This window comes from Sturnira hondurensis, unplaced genomic scaffold (assembly GCF_014824575.4).
Source record: "Sturnira hondurensis isolate 20B ecotype Veracruz unplaced genomic scaffold, ASM1482457v3 Scaffold0006849, whole genome shotgun sequence".
Lineage (NCBI taxonomy): Eukaryota > Metazoa > Chordata > Mammalia > Chiroptera > Phyllostomidae > Sturnira > Sturnira hondurensis.
Genome location: NW_028079480.1, coordinates 2,144,611 through 2,169,332, shown reverse-complemented (window position 1 = coordinate 2,169,332; position 24,722 = coordinate 2,144,611). Strand labels below are relative to the sequence as shown.

At 55.6% G+C, this 24,722-nt stretch overlaps 1 protein-coding gene across 1 annotated transcript in view; it reads right to left on the bottom strand.

Annotated features, from left to right (window-relative positions):
* Positions 1-24,722, bottom strand: part of SLIT1 (slit guidance ligand 1) — a 152,122-nt gene that overhangs the window by 48,229 nt on the left and 79,171 nt on the right. Inside the window, exons 5-8 of the mRNA XM_037050831.1 lie at positions 3,284-3,355; positions 2,171-2,242; positions 1,541-1,612; positions 879-1,042 (exon numbers count right to left, since the gene is read on the bottom strand). Coding sequence (XP_036906726.1) covers positions 879-1,042; positions 1,541-1,612; positions 2,171-2,242; positions 3,284-3,355 — 380 coding nt within the window. The remainder of the gene's footprint in view (positions 1-878; positions 1,043-1,540; positions 1,613-2,170; positions 2,243-3,283; positions 3,356-24,722) is intronic.

Sequence of the window (24,722 nt, the reverse complement as noted above, 5' to 3'; positions counted from 1 at the left end):
AGCCCAGGGTCAGAGAAGGCTCTCTGCACTCTGCGGGGCGAGGGGGAGCCAGCAGGCAACGGGGCAGGAAGGCTGTGCCAACAGGGGAGCGCAGTCTGAGAGAAGGGGGGGGGGTGCCGCCTGCTCCGGGAAGGGGCGGTGGCAGCCAGGCCAGGATGCAGTGAGTGAAGAGGCCTAGAGGTGGCAGGAGAGGCTGAGCTGACACTGCCCCAGCCTTGCCGAGCTTGAGGGCGGTTGGGACTCTCCCAGGAGCACCAGGCGGCCAGTGAGCACGAGGCAGCGGTGGCCTGCTCAGACTCGGGGGTTCTTGCAGGTCTTTCTGGTTGCAGTATGGAGATTGAAGGGGCCAGGGAGGAGTGGGGTGGGCAGGCAGGAGACTCTCACAGGACCCCAGGCAGCAGATGGGGGCGTACACTATGGAGCCCACCTCATCTCAAGCAGAGGCTAGATGGCCCAGTTCAAAGACTTCCCAGGGTAGCAGGGGTGAGGCAGTCACAGGGGGAAGAGGTGGTGATAGGAGGAGGGAAAGTAGGCAGGACAGTGAGGGAGGGAGGAAATGGGGGTCAGGAAGAGAGGATGGGCTGGGGCAGGAGGGAAATAGGAGCGAAGGCTGGAGGTGGTAAGTGGAGACGAAGGCCTCGGACAAAACCAGGACGTGACAGGTGGACAGGAGGGGGAGGTGGGTGGGCACAGGAGGTGACAGAAGGACAGGGCGTGATGGGGAAAGACGGGAGACGAGGGTAGGGGCAGGAGGAGATGCGTAAGGAGAGGAGGTTGTGTGAGCCAGATGTTAATGTGTGGTGGTGACAAGAAGTGAGGGGGGACACGAGGAAGGGGCAGAGGGAGGCCGTGGAGAGCCCCAGCAGGCCGGCACCCACCTGCGCAGCTGAACTCACTCTTCTGGACCTCGGCCACGTTGAGGCCGCGCAGGCTGGTGGGGCCCGAGCACTGGGTGAAAAGCCCGATGGTTGGCCGCTGCCTCAGCCACTGGGAGAGCCAGGCCAGGTGGCAGTCGCACAGCAGGTGGTTGGAGTGCAGGCGGCTGCAGGGGGACAGGGCCGCTCACAACTCCGGCCAAAGAGCAGGATGCCCTCTTCCTAGGAGGGGCCGAGGCCCGTGGCGCACTCAACCCAACGGCAGTCTGCACGTGCGCTGTCAGCCCGCAAGCCCACAGCCCCAGCCCAGCGACTCTCGCAGCCGCAGGGAGCTCCCCGCTGCTGCCTGTTCCCTCCCAGCCTGCTTGGTGAACCCCCTCGGCGGGATACAGCCCGGCTCGGGCAGACTCACCTCCCTGACCTCAAACATTCCCACTGCCCCAAATCACATAACTCATTTTCAAACACAAAAAGAAATCATTTGTTTTCCAAGGAAAAATCAAATATGAATGACACTCAACATCCTTTCATTTTAGGTGAACTCCCCTGACCCTAGCTCCTATCAGCCCACCCTAGTCGGCCTGTGGAGGCCTCGAGCCCCTTTCCCCACTGCCCGGCACCGGCCACGCTCGGGGCTGTCCCCCTGCCCCCCCGGGCGGACTCACAAGGTGCGCAGCTTGGGCATGTGGTTGAAGCTGGACACGGGGATGGTGGTGATGTTGTTGTTGTTCAGCGTCCTGATGGGGAAACCAGAGTCGGTTAGCCTCTGTCCAGCGGGAGCCTATGTGGAGGGAGAGCAGGCCTTCCATCTGACAAGCAGGCACTCTCCCGCTGCGTTCCTGGTCCACCTGCAAGCTGGACCAGCACTGGGCTGGACCCGGGGGGCCATGCCAAAGGGCATGGGATTCAGAGCCACCCTCAGGGGAAGCCCCGAGCGGGGGCAGAGATTAGGAGGCAGCTGCACCAGGGACTCCCAGTCTGGCAGGACATGGGAAAGGAGCAAGGAAATTAGGCTGCGTGCAGGCTCCGGCTGGCTTACAGAAGGGGTGGGGTTTAGACAGCCCCATGTCAGAAACTCCTGGCAGACACCGCCATCGCACATAAGCAGGATGAACCTGGGCCGCGCAACTTCGGACACGAAGCCTTCGAGAGCACCAGTCTAGCAGGGCCTGCAACCCGCCTCCAGGCTCCCGCTGCCTGTGCTGCTCCAGGGCCCCATCCCCAGCTGCCTGGGCCCCGGCACCGGCGTCAGCTGGGCTCTCCACGCCTCTGCTTCCCTTCCCGGTTTTACTTACAGCACCTCCAGCCCCCGAAGGGCCCGGAAGGCCCCTTCCTCGATGCAGCTGATCTGGTTCTTGTCCAGCTGTCTGTGAAGCAAAGGGTGCAGAGAAAGGGCACACCGCTGAGAGCAGGAACACTCTGACGTCCTGATCCAGCACGCCATTCACCTTTTTAAAGAGTCCTGGCCCTCATCTGTTCAGCGCAAATGTGCCAATCCAAGTAGTGAATGATAAGAGTTTAAATAATTCCTCACTTTCAGTTAGAAAAATAAACGTAAATAAAAGCTGTATTATAGTCCTCCACATAACCTTGCATATCTCCTGGGGAGCAGGCACCATGCCCCATTTTGGAGACCACCTAGAGGGTGCTGGCAGCTGAAAAATGAGTCTGTCACAGAAGGGAGGGTAGCCAGAGCTGGCAGGCGGGTCTCAGCCCGAGTGCCAAGTGAGACAGACCAGCTGCGGTGCGGCTACCTGGAGCACTGCTCCGGGAATACATTGCAGCTTGGCTCTGGGCTCCTCGGGAAAGAATGCTGCGGTCATTTACCGGAGTCTGCTACAGGCATGGGGGCGGGGTCAGGGAGTGACAGGCAGGCCCAGCATTTGCCATGCCCGCAGCAGTCAGACTTGAGGAGGTAGCAAGCCTGGACCAGAATAAATTTGAATGAAAATAAGCCATCCCATTTAAACTGCATTTGACAAAGCACCACGTCACATCTCATTTAAACCTCAGGACCAGCCTGTGAGGTGAATGTGACATCCTCATTCTACAGAGCAATATACTGAGGCTCGGTGAGGTTAACTGACTTGCGGCAGCTTATGCAATACGCGTGAAAGACTCGAGCCCTACTCTCCCAATTCGCTGAAGGGTGAGGGCAGGAGACTTTTCATCCAAATGGACAAAAAACACCACCTTAGGAGCTCACATTTAAGACATTCCCTTCAACCAGGTCCTCAAAGTCTGCCTGTTTCCTCCCACTCCAGATTGTTCCAGAAGACCATGCTGGCGCCAGCCACCTCAGAGCCCAGCAGTTCCTTGGCTGCCTGGACCTCTGGGCCTGGCGACATCCACAAGGACCCCACCACAGGTGGCCCTGCAGCCCCTCCCCATCCCAGGCTTGTACTCACAAGTTTTTGAGGTCCGTAGCTCCCCGAAAAGCCTTTCTGGGGATAGCCTGGATGGCGTTCTCACTCAGGTCCCTGTGAGGATGGAGCCAAAGGGAGAAATATGCTGGTCAGCAGAGATTTCTCCAGAAGGCCCTGATGAGCCAGGGAGGTCAGGGGTCGGGACAGAGGGACCAGGCACAGCTGCATCCCAGGACCTATGCCGGTGCCTGGCTCACAAAGGCCCTGTGTAAGTATGCACTGAATGAATGAATGAATGAGTGGATGAATGAGCTGGAGCTTGGTGCCCAGGCAGCCACTTCCTGTTCTCTGGGCAGAAGGGTCACACCTGGAGGGAAGAGCTTCAGGGAGGGGTACCCAGCTGTGCCAGACCCCATACCTGCTGCCTAGACCCACAGAGGTCAGCCCAGCCTCAGGGACACAAAGGAGACAGCAAAGCAGGGAAGGGTACCTCGGGGCCCACAGCCACCCTGGGACCTGTGGGGAGTGCACAGAAGCTCACTGTCGGGAGGAAAGCACCTTTGGCCCCCAGGCTACCCATCCAATAGGTGGCCACACAGGTCTGAACCTCCAGGCTGGGCCTGACCCAATCCCGCACTTTCAGGACTGTGAGGGGCCTTTTCACTACAGACGTTTATAAATGTCCCTTCCCCTCCCACAGCAGTGGAGCCAGCTGCCGTGGGTTCTCAGCAGGCCCCCTGGGGCCCCACTGCCCAGCACTTCACGTGTGAGTGCGCTGGACCCTCCCAGGTGCACATGGGAAACATCACCACTGCATTGTGCAAGGAGGAAAGGGATGAAGTCTTCCAGAGAACACAGCTGGTGGCTGGTGGCTTCAGAATTTGAACCCAGGCCGTGGGGTCGCAGAGCAGCCCTGGGAGTGGCAAGTGGTCCCTCACCCACTCTGCCGAGAAGGGGACTTAGGTATTTCACCCAAGGATCAGTAGGATGGGGACCCAGGCAGTCTGCCAGAGAGCCCTCACCAGACATCTCCGACGGCCAGGGCTGACTGTCCCGGCATGGGACCCATGTCAGGCAGCCGCCAGGCCCCAGCCTCTTCTCTTAGGCCAGGCCCTCAGGGCTTGGCCATCTCTTCCTGTCACCTTGAATAGGTGACATCCCCATGGGCCTCAGGCTTCACCTGAGAACATGGCCCACAGGGCCCAGCATTGTCCCCCAAGCTATGGGGGCTCCCATCATTCTGTCTGGGTTTTTCTGCCAAGACAAGGAAACAGAAGCACTGCAGCAGAGTGCACACGGCCCTGAGCTCCCAAAGGCTGGTTTGAGTCCCAACTACCCAGCTCCTGCCTGTGCGTCTAGAGGCCAGCCCAGTTTCTCTGTTATGCAAGTACTTGGTACCAGGGCCCAACAGCCCACACTGGCTGTGTTGTTCCCTTGATCTGTGGGCCTGTTCTCGCCTCTTCTTCAATGGGATGCTGAGCAGGGTCATCTGACAGATGAATTACTTCATTGGGTGCAAGGGCTGAACAGGCAACCAAAATAAAGGAGATGGCCCGCACCCAGGGGCTCATGGCCACAGTAACGAGGGGCCAAGGCAGACGTGGGAGCCCCACATGGAGCCAAACCAGCCTTGATGGAACACCCACACACCCGTAGCAGCTGGGCTCACGCAGGCACAGGCAACCATAGGAGCACAGAATACCCCAGAACACACACAGCCCGTGGGGGGCACACAGGAGACCAGTGAACGAATCTCCATTCCTTCATTCAGCGAGCGTGTGTTGGGGGCTGGCTACCTGCTGGGGCCACTGCAAGGGCCCACACTGCAGCTCACAGCAGTCGTGGGACAGGCAGTATTTCCAAAGAGATGCTCGAGCCTGGGGAAGCGCGTGACCCACCCCACCTGAGCGGCAGCAGAGGAGGGGAGCTCTGAAGCAGATCCTGAAGAGCCAGTCAGCGCTCACTGGGCGGAAAGGGGGAGTGAGGGAGGCACTTTCCGAGCAGTGGGAACAGCATGCGCAAAACCCAAGGCAGAAAGGAGCAAGGCAGCTGGGCTGGGGGCTACCACACAGTTCAGTATGGCTCCCGGGGGTCCATGGGAATTTTGTGGTGGTTTTATAATTTGTCCACAATTTCTTTGACATTCCTCCCTTGAAAAGATGAAACTTAATTGTGCCCTTCATTGTGGGTGGGTTTGATGAACTCACTTCTGAAGAACAGAGTAGGACGAAAGTCATGGGTGATTTCCGAGATTAGGTCATCAAAGACCCTTGTAGCTTCTTCCTGACTCCCTCAGATTGTTCTCTCTGGGAGAAGCCAGCCAGGGTGTCTCCAGGACACAAGCAGGTCTTAAGAGAGGCCCACGTGGAGCGGACCTGAGGCCTCTACCAGCAGCCAGTACTGGCTTGCCAGCAGTGTGAGTGAGGCATCATGGGAGTAGCGTCTCCTGATGACGCCTCCTGGTCTCGATGTTTGTGTCCCTGCCCAAATTCAGATGCTGAAATCCTAACGCCCAATGCAATGGCATTAAGAAGTGGGGCCCTGGGAAGGGCTTAGGTTACAAAGGCCGGGCCCTCCTGAGTGGGGTCACGGTCCTGATGAAAGAGTTCTCAGGGAGCATCTCTGCCTTTTCCACCCAGGAGGGCACAGCCAGGGCAATTTCATGAGGGACCCCAGGCCAGAACCACCCGGCCACCTGTAGGAACTGTGAAGTAGATTGTTTTTGTAGGCCACTGTGTTTTGAAGCACGTGGCTACATGATGGTCAAAGACTAAAACAGGGGTGCTCTGCGGGAATGATCCAAGAGGGGAGAGGCTTGGAAGCTGCACAGAGAGTGTGGCCCTGGCACGAGGGCGTGAGGACCCTTGGGAGTTCCTGAGGAGGGCAAGGCAATGCTGAGAGTTGGCGCCAATGAGCTGAAATATGTTAGGGACTTGGCTCCATCACTTCCCTCTTTGGGCCTCAGTTTCCTCACTTGTCAACTGCAGAGGCTGGATGAGACAATGGCCACTCTCTTCACCCAGGTGCACACATCACATGCCAAATACCCTGAGACATGGCAAGGGGGGTGCTCGGCTGCCAGGGCATTTTCGATCCCAGGGAGAAGGTGAGGGACGGGGGGGCCCATTGCTGACAGTGTGGCTTCTGAGGAGTGGGATGGAAGACAACAAATACTCCAGCTCCTACCCGCAGGGCATCAGAGAACAGAGCACATGTGGCGAGAGCAAGACAAGGGCAGGGAGGTCAGCATCCAAGAGACATCTACTGAATCAGAAAGATGGAGGCCGCAGGGCGGGGGGGTGGGGAGGACCTCCAGCGGGACTCTCAGCGTGGCCCCAGGCAGCCCTCAGACCTTCAGCCAAGCCTAGTGGGGAGATGGATCATAACTCACATCCATTATTCTGTTTAATCCTCACAACAGCCCTGCAAGGAAGGTTTTTCTACTTGTATCGATTATTTTATTGACTTGGGCCAAGCTTGTTCCAGAAAGGCTTTGAGGTAGTTTACAGGGATTTACAAAACAGCAGGAGAGCAGGAGTGAAAAGCAGGGCAAAGAGAAGAAGAAAATCAATAGCAGATAGCAAGAATGCAGCCCCAGGCGACCCATACACTGGCCAGGTCCTGGCAGGGCAACCCACACACCAGCCAGGTCCTGGCAGGACGTATAGAAAGGGGGTATCAGCCAGTTAACAACCCCCAATATATGAATAAGTGTAAAAGGACCAGATTCTCCAGAGCATAGCTATTTGGGGCACTATGATGAGACAAGAATTTCCCCAGGGGTCTTTATAAAAAATGACAGTGTGGTCTAATCAATAACATTAGGTCCTTATAATAAATGGGATTCAAGTGTCTGCTTCTAATAACAGCATCACATCAAAGTGCGGGTCGGGGGAAGCAATTCTAGAAGAACTCACACCAGGAGCTCATGTGGGGGAGGGGCAGGAGCAGTCTTTGCAAAGGCAGGAGACACGGTGGAGTCTTGAATGATCCAGGAGCCATTGGATTTGCCTGGAGAGGAATGTGCTGGGGAGAGGTGTTAGCAGAGAAGAAGCCTTGCAGGCCAGAGAAAGTGACAGGTTGGACCAGAGTGGGTGTATCTGACGCTCCTTAGACATTGCTCTGGGGCACCAAAGCTTACAGAGGGAAGATGCCGCCGTCCCTGGGTATATAGGTGGAACAGCTCCGAAAGCCAGTCCAAGAGGTGAGTGTCCAGGGGCGGAGTGGAGCAGAGCTGACCTAGGGACCTTAGGCCCAGGCCTGGGTCAGGCTACAACACTGAGCAGCTCACATTGTCTAAATGAGTAAAAGAAACTGAATGGGAGACCCTGGAAAAGCCCAGCCTCTCAATCAGAGGAAACCAGGTGAGCCTTGGAAGTCTGAGAAGCATGCAGCAGGCTGGAAGCAGAAAGGGCTTGACTGTGGTGAGAAGGTTCTCGGTTCAATTCCAGCTTCTACCATTGACCAGCCGGGGGGGCCCCAGGAAGTTATGCACCTGAGAGCTACACATTTGTACCTCCTATTTGTAAAATGGGGGTAGAAATGCCTCCGGGCTTTGGAGAAGATTCAGTTCATGTATTTAAGCCTCTGTCCTTTTACCTCTATTTGGCAAAATTTCAGAAATACTGGGTTTTGTCCCTCCCTAAACAGTCTACCCAGTGCTTTCCCAGGGTTCCGACTATTGTTTCCATCATTTCCTCTAGGGGGCGCCAGAAGCCTTCCCTCGACTTGGATGTCCGCTCCCCTTGTGGCAGCACAGAACAAAGCTATTCTCTCTTTTTATTTATTTTTCTGCTCCAGTTGACTTCCTACCTGATCAACAATTGTTTTGTGTATACAAAACCACTTGAAATAAAGTTTCTCATCTCCATTTTCACCCAGTTGGCATGAAACCCCGAAAGGCACCACCTACACCTTTCCCCATCACATTTTCCCAGTCCTCGAGCCTCCTCTGGCAATGACCTTGTCACAGGTCCCGAAGTGATGAGTGTTGGGGGCACAAGGACAGATTCTCAGGGAGGCCATCCTGGAGGAGGAAGAGTTCTGGGGCTGGAAGGACAGCGCTGAGGGCCTGTCCTGGCCAGGGTAAGCGGAGGGCAGACAGAGGCTCAGACGGAAGTCCCAGGTGGGATAGCGAAAAGCAGATTCCCAGAGCAAGGACACGGCAGCCAGACAAGGGACAGGGCTGGAGAGAGAAACACAGGCCTGGGGACAGATCCCAGGGTGAGGACGCGGTCCTGGATTGCTGCCACGTTCTCAGGGGACGCTGACGTGGCTGGCCCAGGAAGCACACACCGAGAGTGGCAGGGGGTGGGGGGAGGAGAAAGTCCACAGCTGAGAGTCACAGTAAAAGCATGGGTTCAATAAGCCCTGACTGGCCCACTTAAATTATATGGTCTTAGGAGAATCAACTTCTCTGGCCTCGATTTTCTCACCTACAAAAGAGGTGAGAAGTAGTAGCTGCTTTGCGGGATCTGATGTGAGAAGCACTGTGTGTCTTGCCCCTGCCTGCTCCTCCACTTATGCGGATGTCCCTTCAGTTCCTCAGATCTTTCTGCCACAGGACATTTGCACTTACGCTGCCCCTGCCTGGAATACTCATCCACTCTTCACCTAGGAAATTCCTGTCTGTCCTTCACACCTCAGTCTACAAACACACACCCCCGACTGCTCCCTCTGCTCCAGGCTTCCAGGACCCCACACTCTTCCTCCTCAGCACTAATCCAGGGTTGTAATGAAACACTGGTGTATTGAAATTCATGAAACTCTGATTTTTGGTTGATTAACATCCATCACCCCCTCCAGACCATAATCGCCCAAGGTCAGTCTCTTTTGCTTCCCATTGTCTCCCTGGACCTGGCACATTGCAGGAGTCTGTCATTTTTAGCTGAATTAAGCTGAAGTGGCTCCAATCCCCCGCCTTTTCCTGACCCAAACTAGGAGTCTGGACAGGCAGTGAGGCTGAGAGGAGAAGGCGGGGCTTGGCGAGGAGGCCTCTGAGAGGGAAGGGAAGCGCTGGAGGAGCGCTTGTCGCTGCCCAGGTTGTTACAATCTGCCCTGCCCACCCCTTCACGTGTCCTCACGGAACATTAATAACTGAACACCCTCGGTGGTTCTGAGGTGGCACCAGCAGCACCAGCAGGGAGGCGTGGGCAGCGCTGAGGAAGGTGAGTGACTTCTGGGAAGAGAGGGAGTGGAGGCCACTCCGAGGGGCTTGGGGTAAAGGGCCTGCAGGCAAAGATCCCAGCCAGAACCCCACCACCTAAGATCAGGGGTCTTGAGAGGAAAGCTGCTGCCAGTAGCAGCCCCCAGGGTCTGGGAACACTCGGGAGGCCTGGCCAGGGCCCTTCCCCTGAAGAGAAGGGGGCAGCCAGGCCCACACCCTGACTCAGGCACCATCCCAGGCACCCCACTCCTGCCGTTCCTCTTCCCAAACACTGCCATTTTTCCAGCCTCTGTCAGGGCTGGGGGAGGCAGGGGCTGGGAAGCTGAGGTCGGGACCCCATGTTCTCACTGCTAATCCCCTTCACGCTCTAACCAGATTGGGCTCTGCTGGCAGGCGAGCCTCTAAGGGGCTCAGCGGGGCTCAGCAGGGGCTCAGCTGGGGCTGCTGGGCACCAGCCAAGGCCAGACTCGGCCCTGGTTCCTGCTGCCTGCTCAGCCACTCCACTGCAGACAGAGCTCGGGGCCTGCTCTGTGCACCTCACAAGCCACGCGGCAGTCTGGCCTGTCCCCTCATCCCCCTGGTTACTCTGAGCCTGCCCAATATGGGGCCTGGCTGGGAGGGAACCACTGCACCTGCCTGTTCCAGGCCACCTGACCTGGGACTTCCTTGTCGTGAGACTGTTGGATGAAGGGCTTGACCCGGAGCAGACAAAGCTGCCCATGTACCCCTCTCCAGGACCTCGAGCAAGTTTCCAGCCCCTGGAGCTTTGGTCTCTTCCTTATAAAGTGGAAATAACCATGGGGCCGTGCAGCTTAACTGAGTCTGCGTGTGGTTCTCTCGGTAGGGCTGACAGTCGGCTGCCATATCTTAATGGTCTCTACGATGCTCTAGGTGGCAGAGGAAGGGGAGTCTTGGGAAACCCAGAACTGGGACTCAGGAGAGTGTAGCTCAAGGCCAGCTCTGACACGGGCCACTGTGCGATGTTGGACCGACCTGCAGTTAGCTCCCTGCACCTCCACGTCCCCTTTCAACAAAACTGACATCCCAGTGAGGTCAGGAGGGTCAAGTTACACACAAGATGCACTGCAGGTCACCCTGGGCACCCAGTGCAGGCAGCCAGACATTGCCGCTGCTAGTGAGCACCACCTGGATCCCAGGGCAGGTGACTCAGCACCCAGGTCCCGGGCCAGCAGCAGGAGAGTCACCTGGGGCTTTGCCGGAAATACGGACTTCTTGGCCCTCCCACTGAACCGGACTCTCCATTTTAGCGCATCTGGTTGAGAAGTGCTGCAAAGAACAGAGGGAAGTCCACAGGTGTGTCCTTGCCCCCAGCTGGGGCTAAAGCAAACTGGGCTGTAACCGCTGTTCCCAGAATTTCAAAGCAGCACTTGAAATGTGGTCCCCTTGATAGTGAGGCCCCAACTGCTACACTTGGTCGGGGGCACATCAGGGAGAGACCTGGACGCAGAAAACCCCAGTGGGTGGGAAGGGGGAGGAGCTGCCTCTCACCTGTCACCAGTGGCATGTCACAGCCCGCTTGCACCAGGGGATAGAGGTGGCACTCACAGGAGGGGGTGATCACCACATTACCATCATTCCCCCCACCTCCACTCCAGTTCCTGCTGGGCAGGACACCACCTCCTCAGGTGCTGATGAGAACCAGGCTGTGCTAATCAGCTCTTCTGAGATCAGAGGTCACCATTCCAGGCCTGGGGCTGTAGGATGCACATTTAGGGGAGAGGTTGGCAGCAACCCTAGGTGGGATGCCAGGTGCACACCCTCTGAGGTGCTCCTGGGGTCTGATGGGACCCTCCTCCCTTCTCTCTGCCTGTCCTTCAAGCCTCCCCTCCAACCCTCCCTCTCCCACCAGGAAAGAAGGTAGTTCTACAATTACCCCTCCCTGCCCTCTCTCTCCAGGCCAGGGGCTGACATTCAGATGCCCCAGGTCCACCTTGTGTGGGCCGATTGCAGGCGTGTGCACCTGTCTCTAGGCCTTAGGATGGGTTCTTTGGTGATGAGGACCTGAACTAAGCACACTCACATTCCAACCCTGATGCAGGGACTGGGGCACTGTCCACTCACAAATCTCAGGCGCTCCCAGACCCTACAGACTGATACCTTGCAGAAGCTGATTCTTGGTGTGAGTCTCCTGTGAACGCATGTGTTTCACCATCTCCAGAAGTCAAGTTTGTGGAGGGGGAAGAGGGCAGTGCAGAAGAGACCAGAGAATAGCCCCGAAGGGACACGCTAGCTGGCGTGGTGAAGGGGGCTGGTCCCACCAGCCATGGGCCCAGTTTCCTTTGGTCTTGGGACCTGCCCCCTGCTCCTGTCACAACAAAGGAATGATTGACAGGGAGCTGCCTTTGCTTCCTCCTGGGGCCTGGCTGTTCCCTTAAGGGGCCAGTTTCCCTCGCTAATCCCTGCGTGCCCTCCTGACCCCCTCTCCTCTGCTTCCCTGACAGCCAGAGTCAGGACACCTGGGGTAAATGACAGGCGGTTAGAGAAGCCAGGGGCCTCACAGGGGCCTCAGGGAGGGTGAGGCACTGGCCAGGCAGTAGACCGTGGAGGAAAAGAGCCAGGTGACCTGGGCTCAAAAGCAAGCTCAGCCCACTGGTTGCCTCTTTGAGCTTTAATTTTCCCATTTGTAACATAAGCTCACAAAAGGAGTAAGTGAATGAAGGTGTGCGAGACTGTCCAGAAGACTGTCTGGCACACACTAGGTGACCATCAGCTGCAGTGCTGGCAAGGCTTCAAACCGCCCGTGCTGATCGCCAGGTGGCCCAGCTCTGTCCTGCTCCCCCCGGCACCCGCCACCTCCCCACCTCTTCGCCTCTCCCCCTCCTAGGCTGGTTATAAGATTCACAGAATTAAAGCTCACACGTGCTCTGTGAGGTCTTAAGGTTCTTTAAAATGTTGAACATCCAACATTTCCCCTGGGAGCTCCTCATGGCCAAACTCCTGTAGGCAGTTTGGGGGCCGACCCTGCAGAAGGTGAGATTTGAACTCTGCAGGAGAAAGGGGCTGATCGGAGCACCCGTGTGTGCCGGGAGCTGTGGGCTGGAGAGAGGCCCTCCCTCCCCTGCCCACACTGTGGCCAACCCTCCCGACACCCCGGCAGAGTTAATGTTGCAGAAACCTCATTAGGAAGAGACGTCAAGCAGCCCTGGATCGCAGCGCTGGAAAGCCGTCGTGGGTAACATTTCCTCACTGAGCTATTTCGTAGGCAGCTACCGAGCCTCACTGTGATCAATTCCCAAGACAGAGATATCAGATAAGATGCGCATATCGCCACCCCCCCCCCCAAAGCAACCACAGGGCTCTGCCAAGGAAAAGCTGGCCAGAAGCTGAGTGAGTGACTTGGGGATAAGCAGGAAACAAAAGCCGCAGGCCCTGGTCTCAGCCACTGTGGCAGGAGCACGGTGACAACAATGGGGGGAACGAAGAAGAGCAGGGGTGGGGTGTGATGCAGGCCCCTCTTAATTTGAGCACCAGGCAAGGCCTTCACTGTATTTGACCACACACAGGTCCCAGACACCTGCCAGTTACTTCAGAGGTTCCCAGCAGTCAGAAAAAGAATCGAGATATAGAGGAAAGCACGTGAGCTTTGGAGCCAGACAAGCCTGGGTTTGACTCCAAGCTCCACCTTTTACTGCCTGTGCGACCATGGCAAGTCACCCTCCCTGAGTCTGCTGGCTCGCGGGTAAAGGAGGGCTCATCACAGCTCCCACTTGCTGAGTTAAGGTGAGGATCACGTACCACACGTACCATCCATATAAAGCACAAAAACGGGCGAAACGAATCTGTGCTGGCGGAAGTCAGGGTCATGGTTGCCCTCACTGCTGGGTGCTCATAATGCTCTACCTCCTGATCTGGGGCTGGTTACACGGGTGCGTTCACTTTACGAAAATTCAGGGCGTTCTATGCATGAAAATACATAACGTACAGAAAAGTTGCACTTTTCTGTATGTATGCTATACTACAATGAAAAGATTTTAAAACAACAAGGGAAGCGCTGATCTCAGTGTGGTGGGCACGTGAGAAATGCCCGTGCTCTCCCTCCCTGGTCCCCAACCCGAGGAGGAGACAAATGGGGGAAACCTTCCAGGTGACAAATGCCAGGAGAACGGCGTTCACAATCCTAAGCAGTGAGGAAATAGCCAGGCTGCCGGGAGACTGCACAGAGGACAGTGTGGCGAGAACAGCGCCCACCCCAAAGCAGTGAGGACAAGGGCGGGGGACCAGCCAACAGGCCCGCAGGCCAGAAGCAGATCCTGCAAGCCCCACACACTCCACTGCCCCACGCCCAGGCAGGACGGCATCTGTCTCTGATGTGGCTTGTTTGGGTTCCACATCTCCCTGCAGAGCAGGGTGCTGCCCTGCCCCAGGACGAGGCTGCGGCCGAGTGGGTGGGCCGAGATGCTGGCACTGAAGGGGTGAGGATGCAGGAGCAAGGAAACAGGCTTCAGAGTAAGTCTGAATTTCTTCTCTGCCTTCTTTCAGGAAGGCATCAGGCCGTTTTAAGGATACATCATAAAAGACAATAAGATAACAGGAACCCAAGGAAGAATAAAAAATAAAGACAGCGTGGGTAGAAACTCAAACAAGAGAGAGACCCACTCTTTGACAGCCTTTGCACCTTTCACACATGGCGGCCCTGGGCCACCTCCAGCCACTGGAGACTGACGGGTTACAACTTAGCAAGTCTGTGGAGGAGGACAGGCTTGGGAGGGACGCGCCTTGTCCTGGTGCTAAACCAAGCACGGGCAGCTCCCACAGGTCCCATGAAGAGGCCATGGGATGGGGAGGCCAGACCCCTGGCAGCTTCCCCGAAGGAGGCCAAGGCCCTTAGCAAGTCACTTCCCCAGAAGCCAAGTCACACAACAGCCAGTTCTCCAAAGGGTTCATTTGCTAAACTTCTTTATTTTCTTTACCAATTCAGGTTTAGCTGTTTCCCATTTGTCTCCACGTGACCTGTGAGGATTGGCTGGGTCCTCCCAGCCCCAGTTCCCTGCAGTCACGGGATGAGAGTGGGATGATTCACCCACAGCAGTTCCAGCCCCAGGGGTGGGGGCAGAACCCAATGGAACAGGCCTTAAAATGCTGTAATGAAGACAAAATGCAAAGCAGTCGACTCACCCCAAATAGTTAAAGGAAGTACATCAATGTGATGAATTAGTCATTTGACAAATTGGCCATTCATTGAATTGACTTTTGGCAAAATGGCTTTCAGCAAAACGACATTTGGTAAATTGGTCCACTTCTGACGGGGCGGTGTGTTTCACGGGCAATCACTTACAACAGTGCAGCCGGCAGCAGAGCGCAGGGGACGCCCGTCTGCACACCGGCCACCCCACGCCACCGAGCGCCCTGCTCTTCACTGGGCTGCCTCCAAACAGGGTAGGTTTTGGAATATTTTGAGCGATGCATGCATGACACGGCATGCAGGCGGTCCTTCATCCATATTCTTTTCCTCAGTTAAACCCACCTAGAGTCTCAGGGAAGACTCTTTGGCTTCTCCCCGATACGCACCAGGAGAGAAATGGACACAATTCAATGTGGTTTGGGCAGAGAGAGAACCGAGGAGCAGGCAACAGGGCTGGGCAAGTAGAATCCAGGCTGTGCTTGGGGGCCGGGCTCCACCAAGGGCAAGTGAGCAGGTAGGTGGCCAGGCTGGGCTTCTGCTGGGAAAAGTCAGGGGCCCTGGCCAACGCACAGGGCAGCTAATGCCAGGACAGACATCCGAGTGAAGTCCATGGCAGGCACGGTCCTCCAAGGCCAACAGAGGGTCACAGCATCTCCGGGACGCCCCCAATCCTCTCTTCCTCGAGCTCCAAGAGGGAAATGGGGCCCATTTCTTTTACCAGAGACCATGCCCACTGACCCCCCCCCCCCCCCAGCTACTGCAGAGCAGGCCAGGCCCTGCCTGAGTTTGGTCTCCAGACTTTCTCCGAAGAAAAGTGGAGTTTAAGGGATTACAACAGCAAAAGGTCAGCTCCGGCACATCAGCAGCCCCTCCCGTCCCCCCATTATGCACCCAGGGATGCCCAAAGGGCATAAGACCCCTAACTCCCTCCCAGGCGAGAGGGAAGACAGAGCTCAGCCATATTACCAGGCAAGGAAGGGTTCTAGTTGGCTGAGTGTGATCTGCAGGAAGGCCGGCGGCGAAGCGCTTGTCTGGGAGCTGTCCGTGGTGCTGAAGCCCTCGGAGGCCCGTCCGTGGTCAGGGCTGAAGGCACACCTTGGATCCAAACCACGGCCAACGCTACCCACCTGGCCCCCACATCAGACCTTGTCTACTCGGCTCCTTTTTCCTTCACAAGCTCACAGGCAATCCGGCTCACAGTGCACGCACAAAGGGCTAGGCAAGCAGCATCAGGAGCCTCCAGGTGCCCACCCTCACCTCAGACTGTTTAGGAGAGGCCTGGGCTGAGCACAACCCATGTCACTAAACTACTTCTAGAGAGGGGTAAAACCTGCTCCCACTTCGCCAGAAGCCAGACCTCCCACTGCTGGACACAGGCCGGGGCCTGGCTCCAGAGGACTTCCCCCAGGTCCTCACTCAAAAGCCACTCCCTTCCACGAGCCTTAGGGCTCGCTGATCATCACTGACTCATATAACACACAACCCTTATCAGTGATGCCGATGACGACGATGACAGCTATATGGAGATTTATTAGGTGCCTGGCTCTGTGCTGGGTGTTTTATATAATTTACATACATTAACTCACTAACCCTTAAAGGAACCTTCTGAGATAAATATTCCCATCACTCTGATGTCGATGCTGATTGTGTGTGTGAGTGTTGGGGGGGGTGTCGGCACATGTGAGTGGCAGAGAGTACATAGGGCTCTCTGTGCTCTGCACTCAATTTTGCTGTGAACTTATAACTGCTATAAAAATAAAGTCTGTTTTTAGAACATACTCTCACCACACTTATTTTCCAGATAATGTAATCAAGGCATGGTAACTTTCCCAGGCTGTCTGACTGCGGAGCCCACAGCTAACCCACAGCACTGCACAGGCTCAGCATGTCAATGTGATGGGCGGGTGGGGGACATCTGGAAGCACACACATGTCACCAGTGACATTTGATAGGTGAACTTGGAGGGAGGAGGCGAAGGCCTGAAAAGTGGAGTATGATAATGAACATTCATAATGTTGACACTGAGTCATCCAGAGGAAGATTACGTTCAGAACCCTTTGTTTTAGAACTGAGATTATTGTGTAATAAATGTTAGACACAGTCCCATTGAAACTAGCCTGAGGTTTGCATATTTTCCCCGAGCAGACCTGCCGCCGGTAGAGAGGATTGCAGCCCCATCCTGGAGTGAGCACCATCTGGGGACTTCTCCTCATGCCTGGAGACTCAGGCACACCCCCTGAGCCACTGCCCGTGAACCCCCAGCACTCCGGCCCTCAGCCTTCAACTTGGTGTGGACATTAGTCTAACTCTGCAAAACCTGGAGCACAGAGGCCACCGAGACCTCGTGCTGCTGCGGCAGCTGTGACCAGCATCTGAGAGAGACAGGCAGAGGGTGGGGGCTCTGACCACCAGTGTGAACACCAGAAACTGAAGTTCAGGGGCAGACTTTCATCTGAGCATCAGAGCTGGCCCACTTCCTGACTCTCTAGGAGGGACGGAAGCACCCTTTGGCTTCTAGGAGGCCAGCTCCAGCAGGCCTGCCCTTCCCCAGCAAGTGGCCCTGCTGCCCCCTCACCCCCGACACACCCCACACGAGAGGCCCCCACTGGGCTGCAGAGTCTAGAGGACAATATTCCTGTTGCAACACCCGGACGTCTTCATTCACTCCTAGCACTGTCTGCAGACTGAACGAGTTAGTCAGGACTCCGGGCTCCCCCTCTCTGAGCCTCATTTTCCTTGTCTGTACATGGGTACCACGAAGTCGTGGTCTCAGAAAGGCGCCATAAGGATTAAATACGCGGCTTGGCAGCCGAAGGTCCAGCAAATGGGAGCTTCCCTGCCGCTGTCTTTCTTCCTCCTCCCAGGTCAGGGGAGACGGTGCTGTGACAAATGAGACACAGCCCATTGGAAGCGCTGCTGGGGGTGTTCTTCAAAAACCTGATGTGTGCTCAGTCACCTCACATCTGCAGTCAGGCCTTTTCCTTGGCACGTCCCACAGTTTCGGTAGAGTCATTATGCACAGAATTATTTCATTACCGTTTATGGTCATTACAATGAAATCCTGCATGCCCTGACCAGGGCCATGTCTGTTTAGTCACTTCTAGCAAAGAGGTGAGGCTCATTAAATATTTGATTTTTTTGCCACTCAAAGGTCAAGCTAGAATCTGGAGGGAGAGGGGTTCATGACATTTGACATGAAAAACATAGGTCCACCTTGGGACTGATGGGATAGAGGTCTGAGACACCCCCCTGCCTGCCCGTGACCCCCTAACACACAGCTGTCCCCCCAAAGGGGCCTGTTCTCCAGCAAAGGGCAAAGGCTCTGAACTGGCCCAGACGGCCAGGGGGACAGCACTGAGTGGAAAGGCACGGCGCCCCTGGGCCGAAGGTCCTTTCCACACTCCCCTCTCACCACGCCCCTGGTCCACCTCACTGCTCCATCCTTCCCACCACCCACCCGTCTCTTTGTGGATAACGGTCCCTTCCACTGTCCCCACCACTGCACTCATCACACTGTCTGTCTGGGAGGCCCTCACCTCCTGACAGCACAATGACAGCACAGCTGTTGAAAAGGATACAGCTGCCCTCTGCCTGCCTCCTGCAGAAAGACACACTAACATGAGGAAACAGGCAGCCTATCACCTGGGCCATGTCTACACGGGGGCTCAGCCACACCACAACAGAACAGAACAGCCGACACCCAAATGCACCTCTAAAAGCACCCCTCCTCTCGCCCCCACCCCACCCCCACCCCTGCTTGAGCTTGCTGGTCACGGCTTTCAGTTCCTGCACTGAGCATTCTGTGCCGTGACATCCGGATCAGATTTCAGCTTGGGGAGCCCGAGCCTCCAATGCAGTCCTGTGCTCTGGCTCGGGCTTCCCGGAGCTCTGCCCTGGGAGGGCTGCCTGCCGGTCAGCCGGGTCGGCATTGCCTGTTTCTCATCTTTCACTGTTTGAGAACAAAGCCAGGCTGGAGGACAAGCAGTGCGAACCACAGCCTCGCGGCTCCAAGTGTGACCAGAAGATGTGCTGCAACAGCACCGACAGAAATGCAGAATCTCAGGCCCCGCCCCGCCCTGTGGGATCAGAGTCTGCATTTAATAAGGTGATTGGTACGCACATTCAACTTGTGAAGCCCTGGACAGAGCAGTAGTTCCGAAACTGGGGCACACGTCGGAACCACCTAGGGAGCTTTAAAAAATACCGATGCTTGGGCCCCACCCCCGAGATTCTGATTCACTGGTTAGGGCTGGAGCTGCCAGGCACTGGGATTCATCCAGGTTCCCTAAAGGATCCCAGTGTGCAGCCAGGATGGAGAATCCTTGTTCCACACAAGTCACCGTCAACCCTGTCATCTCGGCCCCTCAGACCCCTCTCCTCCTCCTACCCCACCCAGGACCCAACCCCTCACAGGGCTGCTCCCTTCTCCAACCCTTCCTCTCTCAGTTTTTCTACTCTCCCAGACAACTGATGCTGATCAGGTGTTAAGGAAAGTGGATCCAGAAGAATAGTTCATACTAGATGGTGAATGACAGATGGCCCTGATTTCCATTTCAAAAGGAAGAGGATTCCTGATGCAGCTTTCATCACCGGTGACATCCGATCAGCCTGAGGAACAGAAACAAAACACTTTGGGCAGAGAGGGCCTTTCCAGTGGCCCCAAAATGAGCCTTTTCTATACAGCCAAACTTACTACACAGGGAAAGAGCTATTTATAGCAGGGGTGACAATTTGCTACTAAATGCAGATGGTTAGGCCAAGACACCTGCACTGATGTTGGGCTGTCCCAAGCCAGGTTTGGTAGGAATGAGGAAGAAGGGAAGGGGAGAGAGCAAGAGGCTGCCTTAGAGGCCAGGCGCAGGGGCTGGAGGCCAAACTGCGGTAGAAGGATCAGAAGGTGACGATCTCCATGAAAGGAACAAAGTGTCATATCTGCCACACCTTGGTGATGACTCTGGTGTCAATGCCCCTGCACAAATACACACACCTCACCCTCATGGGCTGCCACGGGGAGAGTCTGAAGACCAGGGGCGGGTAAAAGTGGGACCCAGCTTATCTGTCAGAGGAGCAAAGGTGCCCAGAACGGAAGCCAGAGTGCAGGCCACGTGCTCTGAGCCCACAGGGGCACCCTTGGGCAGCTTCCTGGAGGAGGACACTGCAGGAAAGTGATGAGCTGCAGCCCTGTGGGAGCGACAGCCGACTCCTAGGGTACACGGCACACCCCCCAGGTGGAAAGGCAGGGAACCACAGACAGAAATGGAGATGAGAGACCAAGGAAGAGAAGCAGGCAAAAGAGAATGAAGGAGGGGGTGGGGGGGACTGGAAGAGAGTAACCAAAGAACATATATACTGTACATATAACACATACATATAACATATACATATACACATAAGTGTAGCCCATGGACACACAGCAATGTGGTGAAGGCCAGGTGGGGAGGGAGCAGGGGTTGGGGGGAGGGGGGCAAAGGCAGGGAAATGAGGGACATCTGGAATAGTGTCAACAGTAAAAAAAGAGAATGGAGAAGAAAAGAAGCTAAATGAGAGGGAAAAGACAAAGAGAGGCAGACAAAGAGAGACTGAGACAGACAGAGAGGCCAACCCCCCCGCCAGCCCCCCTGGGCCTGGGAGGAGGCTGAGGCTGGAGATCAGGAGTCCGCACTGCCCACAGCAGCGAGTAGGAGTCATGCTGACAGCCTGCGCGGGTGTGAATGAAAAGAACGCCGTGTGTGAGCCTGCAGGGCCCTCTGCTCTGGGCGCTGTGCTCTGCCATCCCCTCCACCACTGGGCTGGCCTGGCAGCCGGGCATAATTGGCCATTGGCTGGAGGTGTGACATTCTGATGATGAGTGTGAAGTCTTCAGGTGATCTGCCTGCAAGGACATGTCCAATGTGGCTAATCACCAGGCAGAGGTGGGAATGGAGTTCTGGCCACCCCAGCCTCTTCCTGGATGGAGCAAACCTGTGTGTGTGTTTGGGTGTGTTGGAGGGACACAGCGTCTTGTCCTCACTCATGTCTGCGGAGGCAAGGATTTCCCCATGAGGAGAAACTACACGCTAGCTGTAGGCTGCGGGACAAGACCAGTAGGGACAGGCTGTCATCACGAGGGCTGGAGATCGCCGGCAACAGCGGTGTGCTGGGCGCACAGCCTGTGCTCTCTCTTGCACTCCGTGAATCCAACAGACACTTTAAATGTGGCTTAAGAGCAGAGACTCTGGAGCCAGGTGGTCTGGATTTGACTCCCGGGTCTGCCCCTTACCAGCTGGGGGACTCTGGAGCCACCACACTCTCACGTGAGAGAGAAACTCCTACATCTAGTTTAAGGCGTCTTTTCGCTCTGCGTTTTCTGTAATACAGAGCCGACTGCAACCCACCCGACTCCGAGAAGGCCAGCGGAGCAGGGTGGCGTCCAGCACTGCACCTGCAGAAAGGCCATCCTGCCAAGGCGACATCGGACCTGTGCGCTCCAACCGTGGACCCGACCACGGCAGATAAACAACGTCCTGAGACGGGGGGGCGGGGGGGGGGCGCGGGGGGGCGTGCCTCCTTCACACGCCAACCTCTCTCTTAGGCAAGGGGACAAAGGATGACAGGGGACACAGACAAAAAGTGATATTCCAATGAGAGTGAATGCCAGAGAAGCAGTGACCACAACAACAAGGGTTTTCAGGCGGTGACCAAAGGCACCTGAGAGAGGACTGTTCCAGTGCTGGGACCGCCATTCCCATCACAGAACGGCAGCTGAGTCCCAGTGCCCCAGACAGTGCTCTTCATTCCGTCCGAGAAAAAGGCCAAGACGGAGGCCCCCAGTGCATGTGAGCCGGAGGGACAACTGCAGGCAGCCAGTGGTTCAGGGTTGGCGTGTCCAGAACCACTGCTGGGCCCTGGGGGACCCGTGGGAATTAGTAAAAGCTGCCCCTTCTTCAAGACACTTTCACTCACTTGGAAACTGTCAAAGCATCAGTTCATATCAGCAATGTGAATAGTGTCCTTTCAAAAGGACACCTGTGGCAGCCTGCCCACTGTTCACAGCGGCGCTGCACGTCTTCCGCTCCCGCCACAGGGGCGGTGGCGGCACGGCTGCAGCACGGGCGAGGCCGCGCTCCGGAGGATGCCCCGGCCTCACTGAGTGATGACTGCATGAGGCCACGTGGACCCTCCCTAAGAAGACAGGAGACGTGTGTGACAACACGGATGGATCTTGAGAATATCACGCTAAGTGGTATGTCAGACAGAGAAAGTCCAGAACCATATGATTGCATTTATCTGTAGGACATAACTGAATGCAACGAATGAACAAACAAACAAAAACTCATAGACACAGCAGTAGGGTGGCTACCAGAGGGGAGGGGCTGGGGGCGGGCAATGACCCCTTTGGGGGGGTCAAAGGCACAGTGATGGAAGATCTGACTGTGGGTGGTGGACAGAGTGCGACATACAGATGACGTGTCATAGAACTGTACCCTGAAACCTATGCAGTTTTAAAGATGTTACTTATTTTTGGAAAGAGAGGAAGGGGGGGAGAAGGAGAGGGAGAGACACATCCATGAGAGAGGGAAACATGGAACAGTTGCTTCTTCTACATGCCCTGACCAGGGACCACGCCCGCAACCCAGGCAGGCGCCCGGGCCAGAATCGAACCAGTGACCTTTCCCTCTACAGGACGATGCCCAACCAACAGAGGCACATCGGTCAGGGCAAAACCTACATAATTTTATTAACTAATGTCCCTACAATAAATTTAATAAAATTTACAGTAATAAATAAATGGATCTATAGCCACAAAAAAATAAGGCAGGAGAGATTTTTACCCCCAAAAAGGATGCAATGTCAAGTTCAAGCACGTGCCACGAATGCACATCGTTCATAAGGAGAGTGCAGAGGCGTGAGCAGGTGACGGCGACACTGAGACGAGAAGTCGCCATGTCTCTCATCCACAGTGTGATGAACACCAAGCACAGCCCTAACAAGATATCAGGGTCTAATAAAAGTTTGTGGACTACATCACTGTACAATAAAATGAATGGGAGCATGAATATCTTTGACTTTTATTATAATAAAACTAAAACTACTTTATGCCATTTTATTGGCTTACTTTTTTCTGTTGGGGGAATGGAAGGACTTGTACAACTTACAGAATTATATTAATCATAAAATAAATTCAAATGAGCATATCTCAATAAACACACTACTCTGACCTTAGTTACTTGCTGTGCCCCTCCCCCACAACAAACACTAAAAAACTGCATCCTGCTTTTCCAGCCAAGGTCCAGAGGTTGACCTCCCCACATCTTAATGCTGTTCTGGCAAACCAACCACTATTTCCCATGGAAGGTCCCTCCATAGGGCTCCCCAGGACCCCCATCCCCCGGCAGCCCGTTGTGGCATCTCACGCCTTCATGTGGTGACTCTGGGACAAGAGAGGAGAAATGAGCATGTACTCAATGAAGGGAGAGGTGCGAGCGAACCAAGTACCAGAGAGATTCTTAACAAGAAGAACTGGAGCTCAGCCATCAGTGCCCATCGGTTCCTGAAACTAGTCCCCAGGGCAAAGGCAAGCCCCTGCACTGTGTCAGGAAGAGGAGTAGCAACCATTCTTACTGACCTCACATCTGTGCTGGGCGCTATATGGACATGAAGCTGACAGGGAAGAATGCTCTGGACCCTGATTCAGAGACCTCTGTTTCCTGCACTAGCTGTGTGACCTTGGGTGAGTCCCCCTGCCACTCTGGGCCTCATTGTCCCCATCTGCAAAACAAAGGCCATGCTCTCATCTCCAAAGTAGTGCTTCTCAATCAGTGACATGCAGGTGAGTCCTCCAGGGTCTTGCTTCCCTACAGATTCTGACTCGGGGTGTGGGGTGGGCCTGAGAGTCTGCATTCTTTTTTTAAAAAGATTTTATTTATTTATCTTTAGAGGGGAAGGGAAGGAGAGAGGGAGAGAAATATCAATGTTTGGTTGCCTCTCGTGCATCCCCTGCTGGAACTGGCCTGCAACCCAGGCATGTGCCCTGACTGGGAATCGAACCGCAATCCTGTGGTTCGCAGGCCCGTGCTCAATCGAGAGTCTGCATTCTGACCAGCGTGGTGCGTTGCCTCATTCCCAGCCGCCAGGCAGAGAAAGAACGCCTCATCCTGAGAGGGGCTGGCAGCTGGCCCCTCTCCTGGCGCCTGTTAGAATTCCAGCCCAGCAGACAAAACAGCCAGCTGCCGACAGAGCCCAGGGACCCAGCCAGCTGCCTTCTGCTTTTCCCTTTCCAAACAAAATTTGAGATGTCACTTTTAAAAACCACAGAACAGCTGAGAAAACAAGCATGTCCTCCCTGCCCATCTCTGCTTCCCACCCCCACTCACCCCTTGCCAGAAACTAGCCTTGACATCTTCCTCTCATCCTTCCCGGGCCCCCACACCACCGCCCCTCCTCTGACCAGGTCCCCCAACTCCGTCTGCCCTCCCTGCCACTCTCCGAGCTCCCCCCTGGCAGAGCTGACTTGCCAGGCTTATTTTAACAGCTCTGATTGAAGCTGGGATCCTGCTGACATTTACACTCCCTCATCATTATCAGCTCGAAGCTTCCAGCAGCCAAGCTCAAAAGGCTTCGTGGAGCAGGAGGGACCAGGAGCGGAATGTCAGCGGCTCCGCACTCCTGCCTCTCGCAGAGCTGCCCCACCACCTGCCTGCAGCACAGTTCGACAAGAGGATGGGGCAGGCAGAGACGCCCCCTGCCTGCCCCGTCATCGGCAGCCAGTGGTTTCCTGTTCCAGTGACCACATTTTCTCTCCCAAGAATCAGGGCACGTGGTGTGCTTCAGAAATGAACAAATTCGAAAGGACTCATAGAGGCAGAAAAATTAAATCCCATTCAGTTGTGGATTTAACGAGCACCCCCAAGAAGCCAAGCCCCTCCTGGGCAGCTTCATCCTCAGGTAGACAAATGTAAGTCACCCACCCATCACTCTGACGACATGACAGCTTTCTGCTCCTCTTCCAAGTTCTGGAATATCCAAAGCCCAGTTCTCTCATCTCTAAAAGGACAGTCACTCCCAGCCTCCAAGGGTACCTGGGAGGATGAAATGAGGAGAGGCAGCACCTGGCACCCAGCACAGGCAGGTACCTGCACCACGCCCCCCACAGGTGGGCCTTTCTCCCTGGAACCCACTCACCCCACACCTCA